Source organism: Panthera onca, chromosome B2 (assembly GCF_046562875.1).
Source record: "Panthera onca isolate mPanOnc1 chromosome B2, mPanOnc1 haplotype 2, whole genome shotgun sequence".
NCBI classification, from domain to species: domain Eukaryota; kingdom Metazoa; phylum Chordata; class Mammalia; order Carnivora; family Felidae; genus Panthera; species Panthera onca.
In genome coordinates this window covers 780,368-793,135 of record NC_138343.1, presented here as the reverse complement: position 1 = coordinate 793,135, position 12,768 = coordinate 780,368, and the positions used below count along the sequence as shown (strand labels likewise).

At 44.4% G+C, this 12,768-nt stretch overlaps 1 protein-coding gene across 1 annotated transcript; it reads left to right on the top strand.

Moving 5' to 3' along the window:
• The first annotated feature begins 11,808 nt into the window (after positions 1-11,808).
• On the top strand, positions 11,809-12,768 carry LOC132666547 (olfactory receptor 10C1-like). The gene has a single exon (XM_060614554.3). The coding sequence runs from the start codon at positions 11,809-11,811 to the stop codon at positions 12,766-12,768; it is 960 nt and encodes a 319-aa protein (XP_060470537.3).

The following is a 12,768-nucleotide window of genomic DNA, read 5'->3' as shown; positions in this document are numbered from 1 at the left end:
ACCACATTAATTCTAGAAACTTCTGCTAATCACAAGATACCGTTAAGAAAGTGAAAAGGCAAACAACAGAGTGAGAGAAGATGTTTATAATACAACTTCAAAAGCTAGACCGGAATATATAAATAGTTATAAATCAAGAAGAAAAAGACAAATGACCTAATGAAAAATGTCCTGAAGTGCTTCACAAAAAATGAAATGACCGATCAATATACAAAAAGATATTCACCTACATTAGTCACCAAGGAAATGCAAATTAAACTCACAGTTCAATACCGCCGCATGCTTACAGGGTTACCTAAACTAAAACAGACTGATAGTTCCAAGTGTTGGCAAAACGTGAATAGATGGAATTCTCATCCATGGCTGGTGGGAGTCTAAGTGGCTCGTCCATCTTGGAAACCAGTAGGCAGTGCACCTACTAAAGCCTAGTGTATGCATATCTTAGTACCCAGGAATTCTGCTGCTACAGATACTCAGAAAATAGCTCAACTAAAATGCTTATGCAAACAGTATTAATAATAAAACCAAATAGAAATTGCCAACTATTCATCAGTAGTAAAGTAGATCAATAAAATTGTAATATATCCATATATATAATACTATACGCAACGAAACAAAGCCTCGCTACCTGCAACATCCCAGGTGAATCTCAGAAACAAGTCAGATGGAAAGATTAGTACTACATGTTTGGACGCACGAAAATTTCAAAAACAGGTAAAACAAACTTTGTAGACATCTGGATGATGATTACCTTTGGGGAGGAATGTGGAAACAGCAAATGGGATGGATATGAGGGGGTCTGGAGGTGGGGTAACATTCTAGATTTCCATTTGGAAGTGGTTGAATGTGTTTTGTTCTCACTTTGTGGTAATTCAGTTAGGTTTAGTGTTTTCTTCATTATGCATGTTATACTTTATAAAACAATTAAGAATCCACGTCAAATGGGATAAGCTGATAGTATGCTGTTACTTGTAAAACAAACAGGATGCCTTTGCATTTCAAGAGGAATATTTTCATTATCTCCCTCTTTATGAAGACAAGGAATACTGATCTGTTTGCTAAAAAAAAAAGTCTTATTTATAAAAATTGAAAATTGTATCAACTCTTGTGCACATTAGATCCATAAAAGTAATAGAACATGATTTAAAATAGAAACCAAAGCGTTCATGTACAACAAAAGAAATAAAGACGTGCCACTAAATATCATTAGATCACTCCAGAATCCTCACTGATGAGAAATCCTAGTAGTGACCTGATTCCCTTTGAACTTGGTGAGATATCCTTCTGTGCTCATGTCCCTTAACATAGTGACATTGGTTTCCATCAGTTTTTTATTAAAAGATGAGCTGGCTTAAGGTTTGGGAAATACTAAATCTTGATTTACACAGCTCTACAAAACCCTCATTTTCCTGAATCAATTTGTCCAATTTGCAATGACTTGACTTCTCTTACCTAAGGAGGCGTGAAGGAGCACTGATTACAGTTCTTTCATCATTTAAAGACTTTAGCAAACCAAAGAAGGCTGAATGTGAGAGAGCAGGGGTTCAGTTTCTTTTCATTTTTGTTAACACCAATACAATTTTGTTACAATACAATACAATTTTGTTAACACCAAAAATATCTGTTGGAGAACCTGGGATGCTACGATACACTTTAGCACACAAACTCCATTTTGCACACCGACAATTATTGGGCCTGCCCTGAATCTACATTTTAAAAAGTCAGAGTGTTGGGGAGAGGAACAGAGTCCTGAGCTTCAGGCTGGGAACACTCACAGTCGTACAGACACAACGCACAGAGAAGATTCAGCAAAAGTCAGAGAGACAGAAGACTAAACCTCTCACCCTGGGACTCCCGGGGCAGAAAACAGCCCTGCTAGACAGACAAGGGTCCTCACACAAGTAAGCACACGCACTTACACACCGAACGAATCAGATTCACCCTTCGCCTGGCTGCGGCCGGATTCCCAAGATCTGTCACTGGACAGAAATCACGTAACACTCGAAATGTAAAGGTCACGACTGAAAATCCGGTCTGCTGGCACCACGGCGGACACGACTGGCTGTGCACCATCAAAACATCAACGGAACGCTAACTTGGCAAAGACTCAGGTGTACATGCAAGACCTAACACAGCTCAACCGGGAAACTCACCAGAACAGACTCGGGAGGGTGGCTGCAGCCGAGGAGGTCCCCTGCAGACCACCTGTTTCCGTTGGTCCAGCGTGGGGTCCAGGGGCGAGGCATCGCAGGGACCTCCAGGGATGCACTGCTAATTAGCTCAAAGACGTCCAGCTAATCAACGGCACACTATTTATACCGGAGATCAATCAGGGGACTGATTTAACTCGGCAAGGCCAACACTTACAGAAGAGAAAGGGCTGAGACCCGAGCAGGTTCACTGGGGACATTCTGGACTGGTCACATCTGCACTGCAGGTCAACAACTGGCTGGCAGGTGACACAGGTGTGTGTCAGGAGACGCAGCAGAGAGACGGCAGGAAGCAGTGTCCGCTGCCTGTGGGTCTGGTCCTGCAGCCGGCAGCCAAGGTCCTCTGATTCAGGCTCCCTGTGCCCAGTCTTCAGCGCGAACCTGGCCAGGTCCGTGCCCTGCGACAAGCCAGCGTGAAGACGCGGTTGACCCGCTTTGAGACGGGAGGTAGGGTGTGCGCGCATGCGTGTACGTGCGCGTGCGTCCTGTGTGTCCTTGTGCATGCGCGCGAGTCCTGTGGGTGCGTGAGCACGAGTGCGCGCGTCCTGTGAGTGTGCGTGCATCGTGTGCATGCGTGTGCGCGTGTCTGTGTGCGTGGGCAAGAGTGTCACGTGTGTGTTGTGTGTCGTACGTGGGGGAGCTGTGCACATTCAGGAGGGGGGTAATGATACAAAACTCACAGAGAGCATATGGTGACATAAATGGACATATACAAGTGGGGATTAATTATTGCCCAGTTCTTCCAGCTTGTGTTGTCTTTTTCCTGGAGATCCACCGTGTTTCGTCAACGGCATCTTGTAAGATTATGAGTAAAATAAAGAGATTTTGCCTAAACAAACGTCTTCGCCCCCCTTCTAGCAGTCGTCCACAGAAACTAGCAAATCAGGGTCAGGCAGTTTTTGAAAAAGATCCACATAATTATTCAGTACCCTACCCTGACACGTGCATTTGTCAACATCGTGCTAACGCAGGCTTCGCGGAAACAGCGTAATACTGGTTTCAGGTGTACTATGTAGTGACCCGTCACCTACAACCCCTGATGCTCCGCCCGGTGTCCTCCTCCATCCCCATCAGCCCTTTCCCCATCCACCCCTCCCCTCTGGTGGCCGCCAGGGTGCTCTCTAGAGTTCAGAGTCTGTTTTATGGTTTGCCCTCTCTGTCTCTTTTTTCCCCCTATGTTTATCTGCTTGCTTCTTAAATTCCACACATGACTGAAACCATTTTGCTTAGCCTAACACCCTCTGGCTCCATCCAAATGGATATGTTTTGAATAAACTGATAACCTTCGCTCATTCTACTAAACTGCTTTCCTCTCCATTTCTCCTTCCCTCATAAAATTGCTTATTTGAAACATATATTTAAGCATAAAGCTATATAATTACATATAACAATGCTAATTAAAAAGCCAAATATGAACAAATAAAAACTAAGTAACTAGTAGTGTGTATTACTATTCCTGGAATAAGTATCTTTTTTCCTTGGAGAGCATATTACTTGGGACACTTTAAGGATTTGAATGCGTTATGTTAGAGGCTCTGCTGCTACGTACAACTCCTACTTAGCAGTGCACACACCCGCGTATTTTAGGGGAAAGACCATGCTAGCACTTCTCCCAGACAGGCTGTGCACCTGTGCCAAAACATTCTGTAGCTCTGAACACCTGCCTTTATTTTCTTCTCTCGTCCCTTCACTTCCAGCCAGGTCTCCTTCCACAAAACTCTCCCTTTTAACTCAACTTGCTACTAACTTCCTTAGCATTCTTCCAGTGCTAAGGCCATTTAATGATACTTAAAGTAATGTCCTTCGATTAAAAAGCTCTAACAGGGGCGCCTGGGTGGCTCAGTCGGTTGAGCGTCCGACTTCAGCTCAGGTCACGATCTCACAGTCCGTGAGTTCGAGCCTCGTGTCGGGCTCTGGGCTGATGGCTCGGAGCTTGGAGCCTGCTTCTGATTCTGTGTCTCCCTCTCTCTCTGCCCCTTCCCCGTTCATGCTCTGTCTTTCTCTGTCTCAAAAATAAATAAACGTTAAAAAAAAATTTTTTTTAAAAAAAAAGCTCTAACAAGCACATTTGCTCCTTCGTGCTGACAGATGGAGAGGGGCAAAGTCCTGTGTCCAGGATAGAAAGTCCACAGAATCCCAGCAGCTTTCCTCACCTTACCCGAACCACCTGCTTGAGAGGTTACCACTGAATCTGGGGCGCATAGTGAAAGATTCCCAAACACCTGTGCCTTCTTAACAAATACAAGTTTATACATCTCACACAATGAAGTCCACTTTGTCCAGAATTCGCGTCTCTCTGGCCTTCTATTCCAACGTCCCCCAGCTTTGGAGTTGTCCTTTGTGTGCAAGGTGTAAGCCAGGCTGAAGCGGACGTCATACTGGGCTCCCAGGCCGCAGGATGGACAGAGAGGGGCAAAGCAGGGCAGTCTCCCTCCCTTTCAGGAAACCTCTTGGTCATACCAACCTGCCTCTGTTCGCATCTTCTCGGCCAGAGTTAGGTGTGGGTGCACCTCACTGCAAGAGAAGCTGAGAAAAGTTCCTGAACTAGAGCATTTGCCACAAATAAAGTCTGTATTCTGTTACTAAGGGGGAGAATGTTGGAGAGGACAGCTGTCTCGTCCTGTATGGATAAACCTAATAAAAACCCCTTGGCTCTGTGTTCGAATTAGGGAGTGATCACTGTAGGAGAACTACATTTTAATCACATTCAAGCTGTCAGGTTCTAATTCAGGAGGACTTAAAGCAAAGAGTACAAACCAGAATGTATACTTGGGACAGTAAGCTCTTGTGTGGGGTTCCCATGAACACGTTCTCACTTCACCTGAGAGGGCTCCAACCAGGAGAATTTTCTACCTAAATGACACTTTCTCCTTTCCTATGTCTCCTTGCCTTTGTATCATGACAATAATAGGGACATAGTACCTTACCCACTTTTCTGTAGCATTTAAATAAGAAGCATTCAGTACCTTACAGTTTTTTCCTGTAAAACTGTATTTACAGTTTTATTTATTTATCTATCCTAATATATATCCTTTGACTTTTGATGATTTTATTATTACCTTTGATAGAAAAAAGTAGACACTTTGTCAAACTCATGTGTAACAAGATTACTATGATTTATTAATTTGAGTTTTTTATAATAGTTGGAATAAATATTAACTGCATCGATGTAATATGACATGAATGTTACTTATGTAGTTTTCATAATTGTTTTTCATGAGTTTTGTTCAATCAGACAAAAAATTGAAATCTTAATATTTTATACTAATAGAGTTGTCAAAGATTTGGTTGCAACAGTGCATTTCATGGAATTCATATCATGCTTTGTACACAGACTGGGGTAGCAGTTACCCATAATATAGCTTTCATTATAACTATTGATTTTTTTTTGTCTTTTACTTTTATTTCTTTTACCCTGTTAGCATTTACCAACACATAGAGGAATTGCCCCCTGACAATTCCTGAGAGGCAGAATCACACTGCTCCCTGAGAGTCTCCAGTGAAAAGAAATCTGCCTCCTTGGGGAGGAAGAAGGCTAAGGATCCAGAGCCAGAAGAATCCAAATATAACTGTTCAAGCTCTGTTGTTTTCCAGGAAGGAGGAAGGCTCAACTATATCATCATGTAATTGACACAGCCTTGTGTGCATTCGTAGGGGGCAGCGGGAGCGTGGAGGGCATTGCTGGAGGGACATGATCCCATGAGACACAGAGGTGTCCTGAGAGCTGGGAGGTGCTGAGCACAATCCAAGCCTCTGGATGAACAGTCTTAGAGGATCCACAGACTTACAGCCTCTGGATTTTGAGAGGTTGTAAGGGGAGGGTGCAGAGGAAACCAGGCAGTGGCCATAACCACCTGGTCTTTCCCCCAAACGTTATGATTAAAGGAATGTGGCATAAGTGGATGTTTCCAGAAGAGAGGCTGTAGGAGATAGTGGCTTAAAGTGTGGAAACAGAGAGCCAGCACCTGCAGCATTTTCCTTCTGAGCACTATTTAATCAGCTATTTCCTCCATCTCCAGAGAGTGGAACAGTCTACCCAATTTGCCAGTATTCCTGTCATAAAATTGCTGTGAGTTGTTCTAAATTAAATCCTTCATAGGAAATGGAAATACCTTATTGTTGGGGAATGAACTACCTAGATTGTCCTGTACACGTTAACCCAATCAAATGACAAAATGGTTTCTGCTGCATTATTTTAAGGCATCACCTCAGGTCCTCGAAGAAGCGACTACAGGGAAATTGTGGAAAGCAACGGGTAACCACCTCTGTAATCCGTAACGAGCCATTTACATAGGTTGTATCTACTATGCAGACATTTTAGAAATGAAAACTTCATTATAATGAACATTAATACTTCTGAGTGTTTCTTGTATGCCAGGCACTGTGCTGTTTCAGATACAGTGTCTAATAATGTATAACAAGTTTTCCTTTGGTTGATTGGAAAAAAGAAATATTTTGTTATGAAAACGGAGATTAATAAGAGAATGAATCAGTCAAGGAACATTTCTCATTATGTGGAGATGACCCAATCATCTCGTGCTGGGTTATTTCCAAAGCAGAAGTCTATAGAGAGTGTTTGTCTTGGCTTTTAGGGCTGAGCATGAAAATCACCTTATTTCCCTCCTACTTCTCATACATCCACCTATCACTGAAAGTCCATGTCGAAGTGTAAACCTTCAGAATCTTGCCAGTGTCCAAGGGCCACTTAATCTGATCACATGGAATAGGAATCTATAAGTAGAATTTATCACGGGGCATGAAACTTGGATATCTTTAGGTTATATGATGTTACTATCTGCTTGATCACCCCCTTCATAAGTTACTCTTATAGACTGATAATAATATAGTTATATATTATATGGCATATATTTATTTTGTGTATGTTACAATTTAACAATAGAGAATAACAACAGAAAATAGTCCGTGCAGTGTCCTAGGAGTTCATTCATTGTTTCAGAAGGCAAGAGATTTTAATGCTGATTAATTGCATTTTCATGGCCATTTCTTACTTTTTATTCATGGCCTGCCTCCACAGTGTTTGCATTTTTAACTCAAAACAACTTAGCAAGAAAGATAGGAAGGCTTCGTCATCCTTCCTTCACGTGAAAATGATGAATCAGAAACTTGAAGTCAAGAAAAGGTGTCAGGTGAGAGCAGAAGCGACGTTCACACTCGGCTGCTGTACTAGCTGGAGGCCCTTTCTGCTTCCACTTCTTCACTGGCTGCACAGCAGTGATCGGTGTACGTAAGGCTGGTCTCCACCACATGGGCCTCAGGTCCCCAGACTAAGGCCAACACAGTAAATCCCGAAAACAGCAGGATTTGTGATTTAAAAAATCGGATTTTACCTGCTTCAGTATCAGGCCAAGTGACAGAGAGGGAGGGAAAAGAGACTGACTGCATTTGGTTGTACCCTCACCTCCAGTGAGTCCTGTGCATTCATTGTTATATGATTCAGTATTTATTTCCAGGCAGAGTGCCATTCTTTGTTCAACAGTTAGAAACGTTCACAGACCTTTGCTGCCTCTGTTAGCCTGTTTCTCCAACTGTCTCTGAACTTGTGAGGTTTTAAAATGTCCTTATCATAGGATGACTTTTTTGTTCATACTGGGAGGCCAAAGCACAACAGCTGCCATAGCACACATTAGGCCGTGTGAGCGGCCCCACTGCGTGCCGTCCACCCCCAGCATTGCCCGACTCCTAGCCCCAAAACAGGCCCAGCATTTCCTGTCTGCTGTCCAAACGGGGTGGGACATTTAGGAAAGGAGACCATCAGGATGTCACTGCTTGAGAAGGAGTCAGACGTTGTCCTTCTCTGCCGGGGACTTTCCACCTGGTCCCTCCATCGGCACCACTCAGGAAACTGCTGTCTTCCCAATATGAGGGAAGATGTGCAGGGTAAGAGGCCTGTGCACGTGTCTAACTGACAAATGGACTGACACCTTCTCCACAGGCAGAGTTTTCTGTCTGTAGACCCTGACTGAAGAGTCAGGAAATTCAAGAAAATGTTTTGGGTAAAAACAAACAAAGATAAGTACGTCATTGTCTGTTTTTGTTGCCTCAGGCTTCACTGAATTGTGTGCTTTCATGGGAAACATAGATGTTAAAAACAATTTCAATGCAGGAAAAAGGTTTATAAATGCTTTAATATCTGTATAAGTACATTATAATAGACTACTTGATGTGGGAGCCCCTGTCATTACGCAGAGTTGTTATTTCTTATTTCCCAGTTTTAGATCAGCTCACTTGTTCCCATCCTTAACTTTGGGCCTTTTGCATAGCTCCGTGGACACCCAAATTAGTAGATTAAAACGATCCACAACATAACTATTTTTTCTCAGGACATAACACTCAGGAGGCATCTTTATGTGTGTATGGATGTGTGTGTGTTTTCTGCTGTTCCTCTTTCCATCACGGCAGGTGCACAGCAAAACATGACATGGGGATGAAGAAGAGGCAGGAGAAATGACCAGGGATGGATGAAAATCCCACAAGAGGGAGTGTGTGTGAAGGTAAATCTATGGTGACAAACACCACAGTGTACCCGGACACAGCCGCTGCCATGGCCGATGCTTACTGCGCATTGAACCACTTTCTAGATGCTTTCATGGGAATTAACTCAACCTCATAGCAACCCTGTTAGGGACATACCACTGTCACCTCCTTTTACAAATGGGCAAATTGAGGAACAGATAGTTCCAGGAAATGTTGACTTTGACCCAGCCCTAGATGGCTGCATTAGGATTTGAACCCAGATAGAATAGCTCCAAAACACTCGTGATTACTATGCTACTCGGTGTGGATTGGAATGTGTGTTTCTGTGTGTGGGTGTACGTGTGTATGCAAGAACGCACATTTTTGTGCTAGGTTTTCGTGAGTGGACCTCATGTTCTTGTCTATCCACAATAACGTGCAACCTCAGGAAGCACTTTTGTGTTACATGTGCCAGCATCACACGTTACTGTGCGATAAACAGTGATGTGTTATGAACAAATGTACAAACGGGATCTCAGGTGACGCTAGAGCAGATAGAGTCCAGGCCGACAGGCATGCGACCTCCCTGCTCTCCCGCCCCTGGGATGGCAGACCTGGCTTGGAGCTTTGACTCATGACGTTTCCAAAGAACAACCCAAAGTGCAGGACGTCCACAAACGGAACGAGGGCTATTTTGCCGGGAGTTGATGTTCCTAGATTGAGAGAAAGGTGACAGTCACATTTGGGACATTTGAAGAAGATGAGATTTATCATAGCTAGCCTCAGAAAACAGACTCAGCACCCGTGGGCAGAAAAGTAAAGCTGAGTGTTCAAGCTTTTCCTCATTACACGAGAACTTATTCGTTAGTAAGTGTGGTGCGTGTAAGAGGTAAGTAAATACAATTAGTTTCTTTTAAATGTTTATTTATTTATTTGAGACAGAGAGAGAGCAGAGGGGGGGCAGAGAAAGACAGAGAATCCTAAGCAGGATCTGCACTGTCAGTGCAGAGCCCAACGCAGAGCTCGAACTCACGAACTGTGAGATCATGACCTGAGCCTAAATCAAGGGTCAGACACTTAACCGACTGAGCCACCCAGGCATCCTGATAAATACAATTCTGCACTCCGTGTCTGTGTCCAAGGCTCCACTCAGGAAGAAATGAGCAGTTGCCTTGGAGGCGTGTGAGTCACCAGGTGGTGGGAACACACGCAGGGACATGTCCACACCCGCTGTGGGGACAGGGCAGAGCAGGAGTGAGGAAGAAGTTTCCAGAGAGGAGAAGATGCATCCTGCAGCCTGAACGCAGTGGGCGGTCCACTTCACTGACTGTCCACTTCACTGGGTGGACAGTCAGGGCGGCAGAGGTCAAGTCCCTGCGAGAAAATCAGCACAAAGGAAACACGTGCAAGAAAGGCACACTCTAAAAGGTGCGAGTGCGTGTGGTTCGATAGGACAGTCACAGGAGGCCTCTGGCTAAGGGGCAAACGTCTCTGTCATAGTCACTGAGCCAATCCATGGGTTTGCATGAATGACGTTAATAAGACATCTGAATTGTAACTTGAAGGCAGTGCTCAGTTAGCAAAGAATTCTGTGACAGGGAAAGCCCGGCAGATGAGAAGAATCACCAGGAGAGTAGTCTGTTGCCTCAATGCAGTGAACGCAGCATGCAGTGTAGACGTGGTGTAGAGTGGGTACGGGCTCCTGCTGTTCCCACAGAGCCCCCAGGACACGCTGGCTTTAATTCTCTGCAGTACAGCGGTTATTTATTTACTGAATAGCTATTTAACCTCTACTTTCTTTCACTGAATAAGCCCCATTTGGAAAGAAATGGGTTGTTGTCTTTCATTGTTGAATCTCAGGACTTGCAGCAGGAAAGGCAGAATCTCTGTGCTCGGTAAACACGTGCTGAGTAAGTGTATGAAGGACTCAGTGACAACAGAAACGGGGAAAAGGAAGGATCGGTACAGAGGACCTTTGGTGGTATCTGAAGACTGATTAACAGACTGCATGAAGACAGAAATGAGCTGGAGTTAACTTTGTCTCCAACATCATGCTTGGTGACCAGGTGTATTTTTTTTTTTTACCAGAAATAACCTTTTATTCAATAGGATACAATAAAATGTATAAGAACATTGGAAACCACTCACCTGCCTCTGGCCCCATAAAATACTTTTGATAAAGCTCAGTGATTAAATGTATGGGAACTCCATGAATAAAACAGAAGGAAATTTGTGCTGTGCTCTTGGATGGCCAGAGAAGATTCTGCTAAGAGCAAATCTTCACTAATTAGTTTATAAGTTAGACTTTTTTTTAAAATAGTTTATTTATTTCTAAATTTACATCCAAGTTAGCATATAGTGCAACATTGATTTCAGGAGTTGATTCCTTAGTGCCCCTTACCCATTTAGCCCATCCTCCCTTCCACGCCCTCTCCAGTAACCCTCTGTTTGTTCTCCATATTTAAGAGTCTCTTATGTTTTTGTCCCCCTCCCTGTTTTTATATTATTTTTGCTTCTCTTCCCTTACATTCATCTGCTTTGTCTCTTAAAGTCCTCATATGAGTGAAGTCATATGATTTTTGTCTTTCTCTAATTTCACTTAGCATAATACCCTCCAGTTCCATCCATGTAGTTGCAAATGGCAAGACTTCATTCTTTTTGATTGCCAAGAAATACTCCATTGTATATATATACCACATCTTCTTTACCCATTCATCCGTTGATGGACATTTGGGCTCTTTCCATGCTTTGGCTATTGTTGATAGTGCTGCTGTAAACATTGGGGTGCATGTGCCCCTTCGAAACAGCACACCTGTACCCCTTGGATAAATACCTAGTAGTGCAATTCCTGGGTCAGACTAGATGAAGACAGAAATGGGCTGGAGTTAATGTTTGTTGTCAATGTCATGCTTGGTGACCAGGTGCATTTTTTAGCAGATCAGCTGGCATTGTGAACACAGAGTAGGATTGGTTCTTAAAGGCATGAGGGTGAGTGTAACTTCCAAACTTTTTGAGTTTTAGATTTGCAGGTAAGAAATGTACCTACCTGGCGTACTAGCACTCTTTAGAGGTAGATTTGCATTTATATTGAACGAATCCTTGCCTGCTGACCCCTTCCCAGGTCATGAACCTCAGCTGTTCCCAGTGGCAGGATAACAGCGAGTCCGTCAAGCACTTTGCATTCGCCAAGTTCTCTGCCGCTGCCGAGCAGTGCTTGCTTCTATTCACCCTCATCCTGCTCATGTTCCTCGCCTCCCTGACGGGCAACGCTCTCATAGCCCTGGCCATCTGCACCAACCCCACCCTCCACACGCCCATGTACTTCTTCCTGGCCAACCTGTCTCTCTTGGAGATTGGCTACACGTGTTCGGTCATACCCAAGATGCTTCAGAGCCTTGTGAGTGAGGCCCGGGGCATCTCCCGCGAGGGGTGTGCCACACAGATGTTCTTCTTCACGCTGTTCGCCATCAGTGAGTGCTGTCTTCTGGCGGCCATGGCTTTTGACCGCTACATGGCCATATGCTCCCCACTACACTATGCGACACGAATGAGCCGTGGGCTATGTGCCCAGCTGGCCGTGGTTTCCTGGGCAGTGGGTTGTGTGGTAGGCTTGGGCCAGACCAACTATATTTTCTCCTTGAACTTCTGTGGCCCCTGTGAAATAGACCACTTCTTCTGCGACCTCCCCCCTATCCTGGCTCTTGCCTGCGGGGATACATCCCGTAACGAGGCCGCGGTCTTTGTTGTAGCCGTTCTTTGCATTTCCAGCCCTTTTCTACTGATCATCGCTTCCTATGGCAGAATCCTAGCTGCCGTGCTGATCATGCCCTCACCTGAAGGCCGCCGGAAAGCTCTGTCCACCTGCTCTTCCCACCTGCTTGTAGTGACGCTCTTCTACGGCTCAGGGTCTGTCACCTACCTGAGGCCCAAGGCCAGCCATTCGCCAGGAACAGATAAGCTCCTAGCTCTCTTCTACACAGCGGTAACCTCCATGCTCAACCCCATCATCTACAGTTTGCGGAACAAGGAGGTCAAGGCAGCTCTCTGGAGAACCCTCTGGAAAAAAGCTTTAACTCGCGGGTAG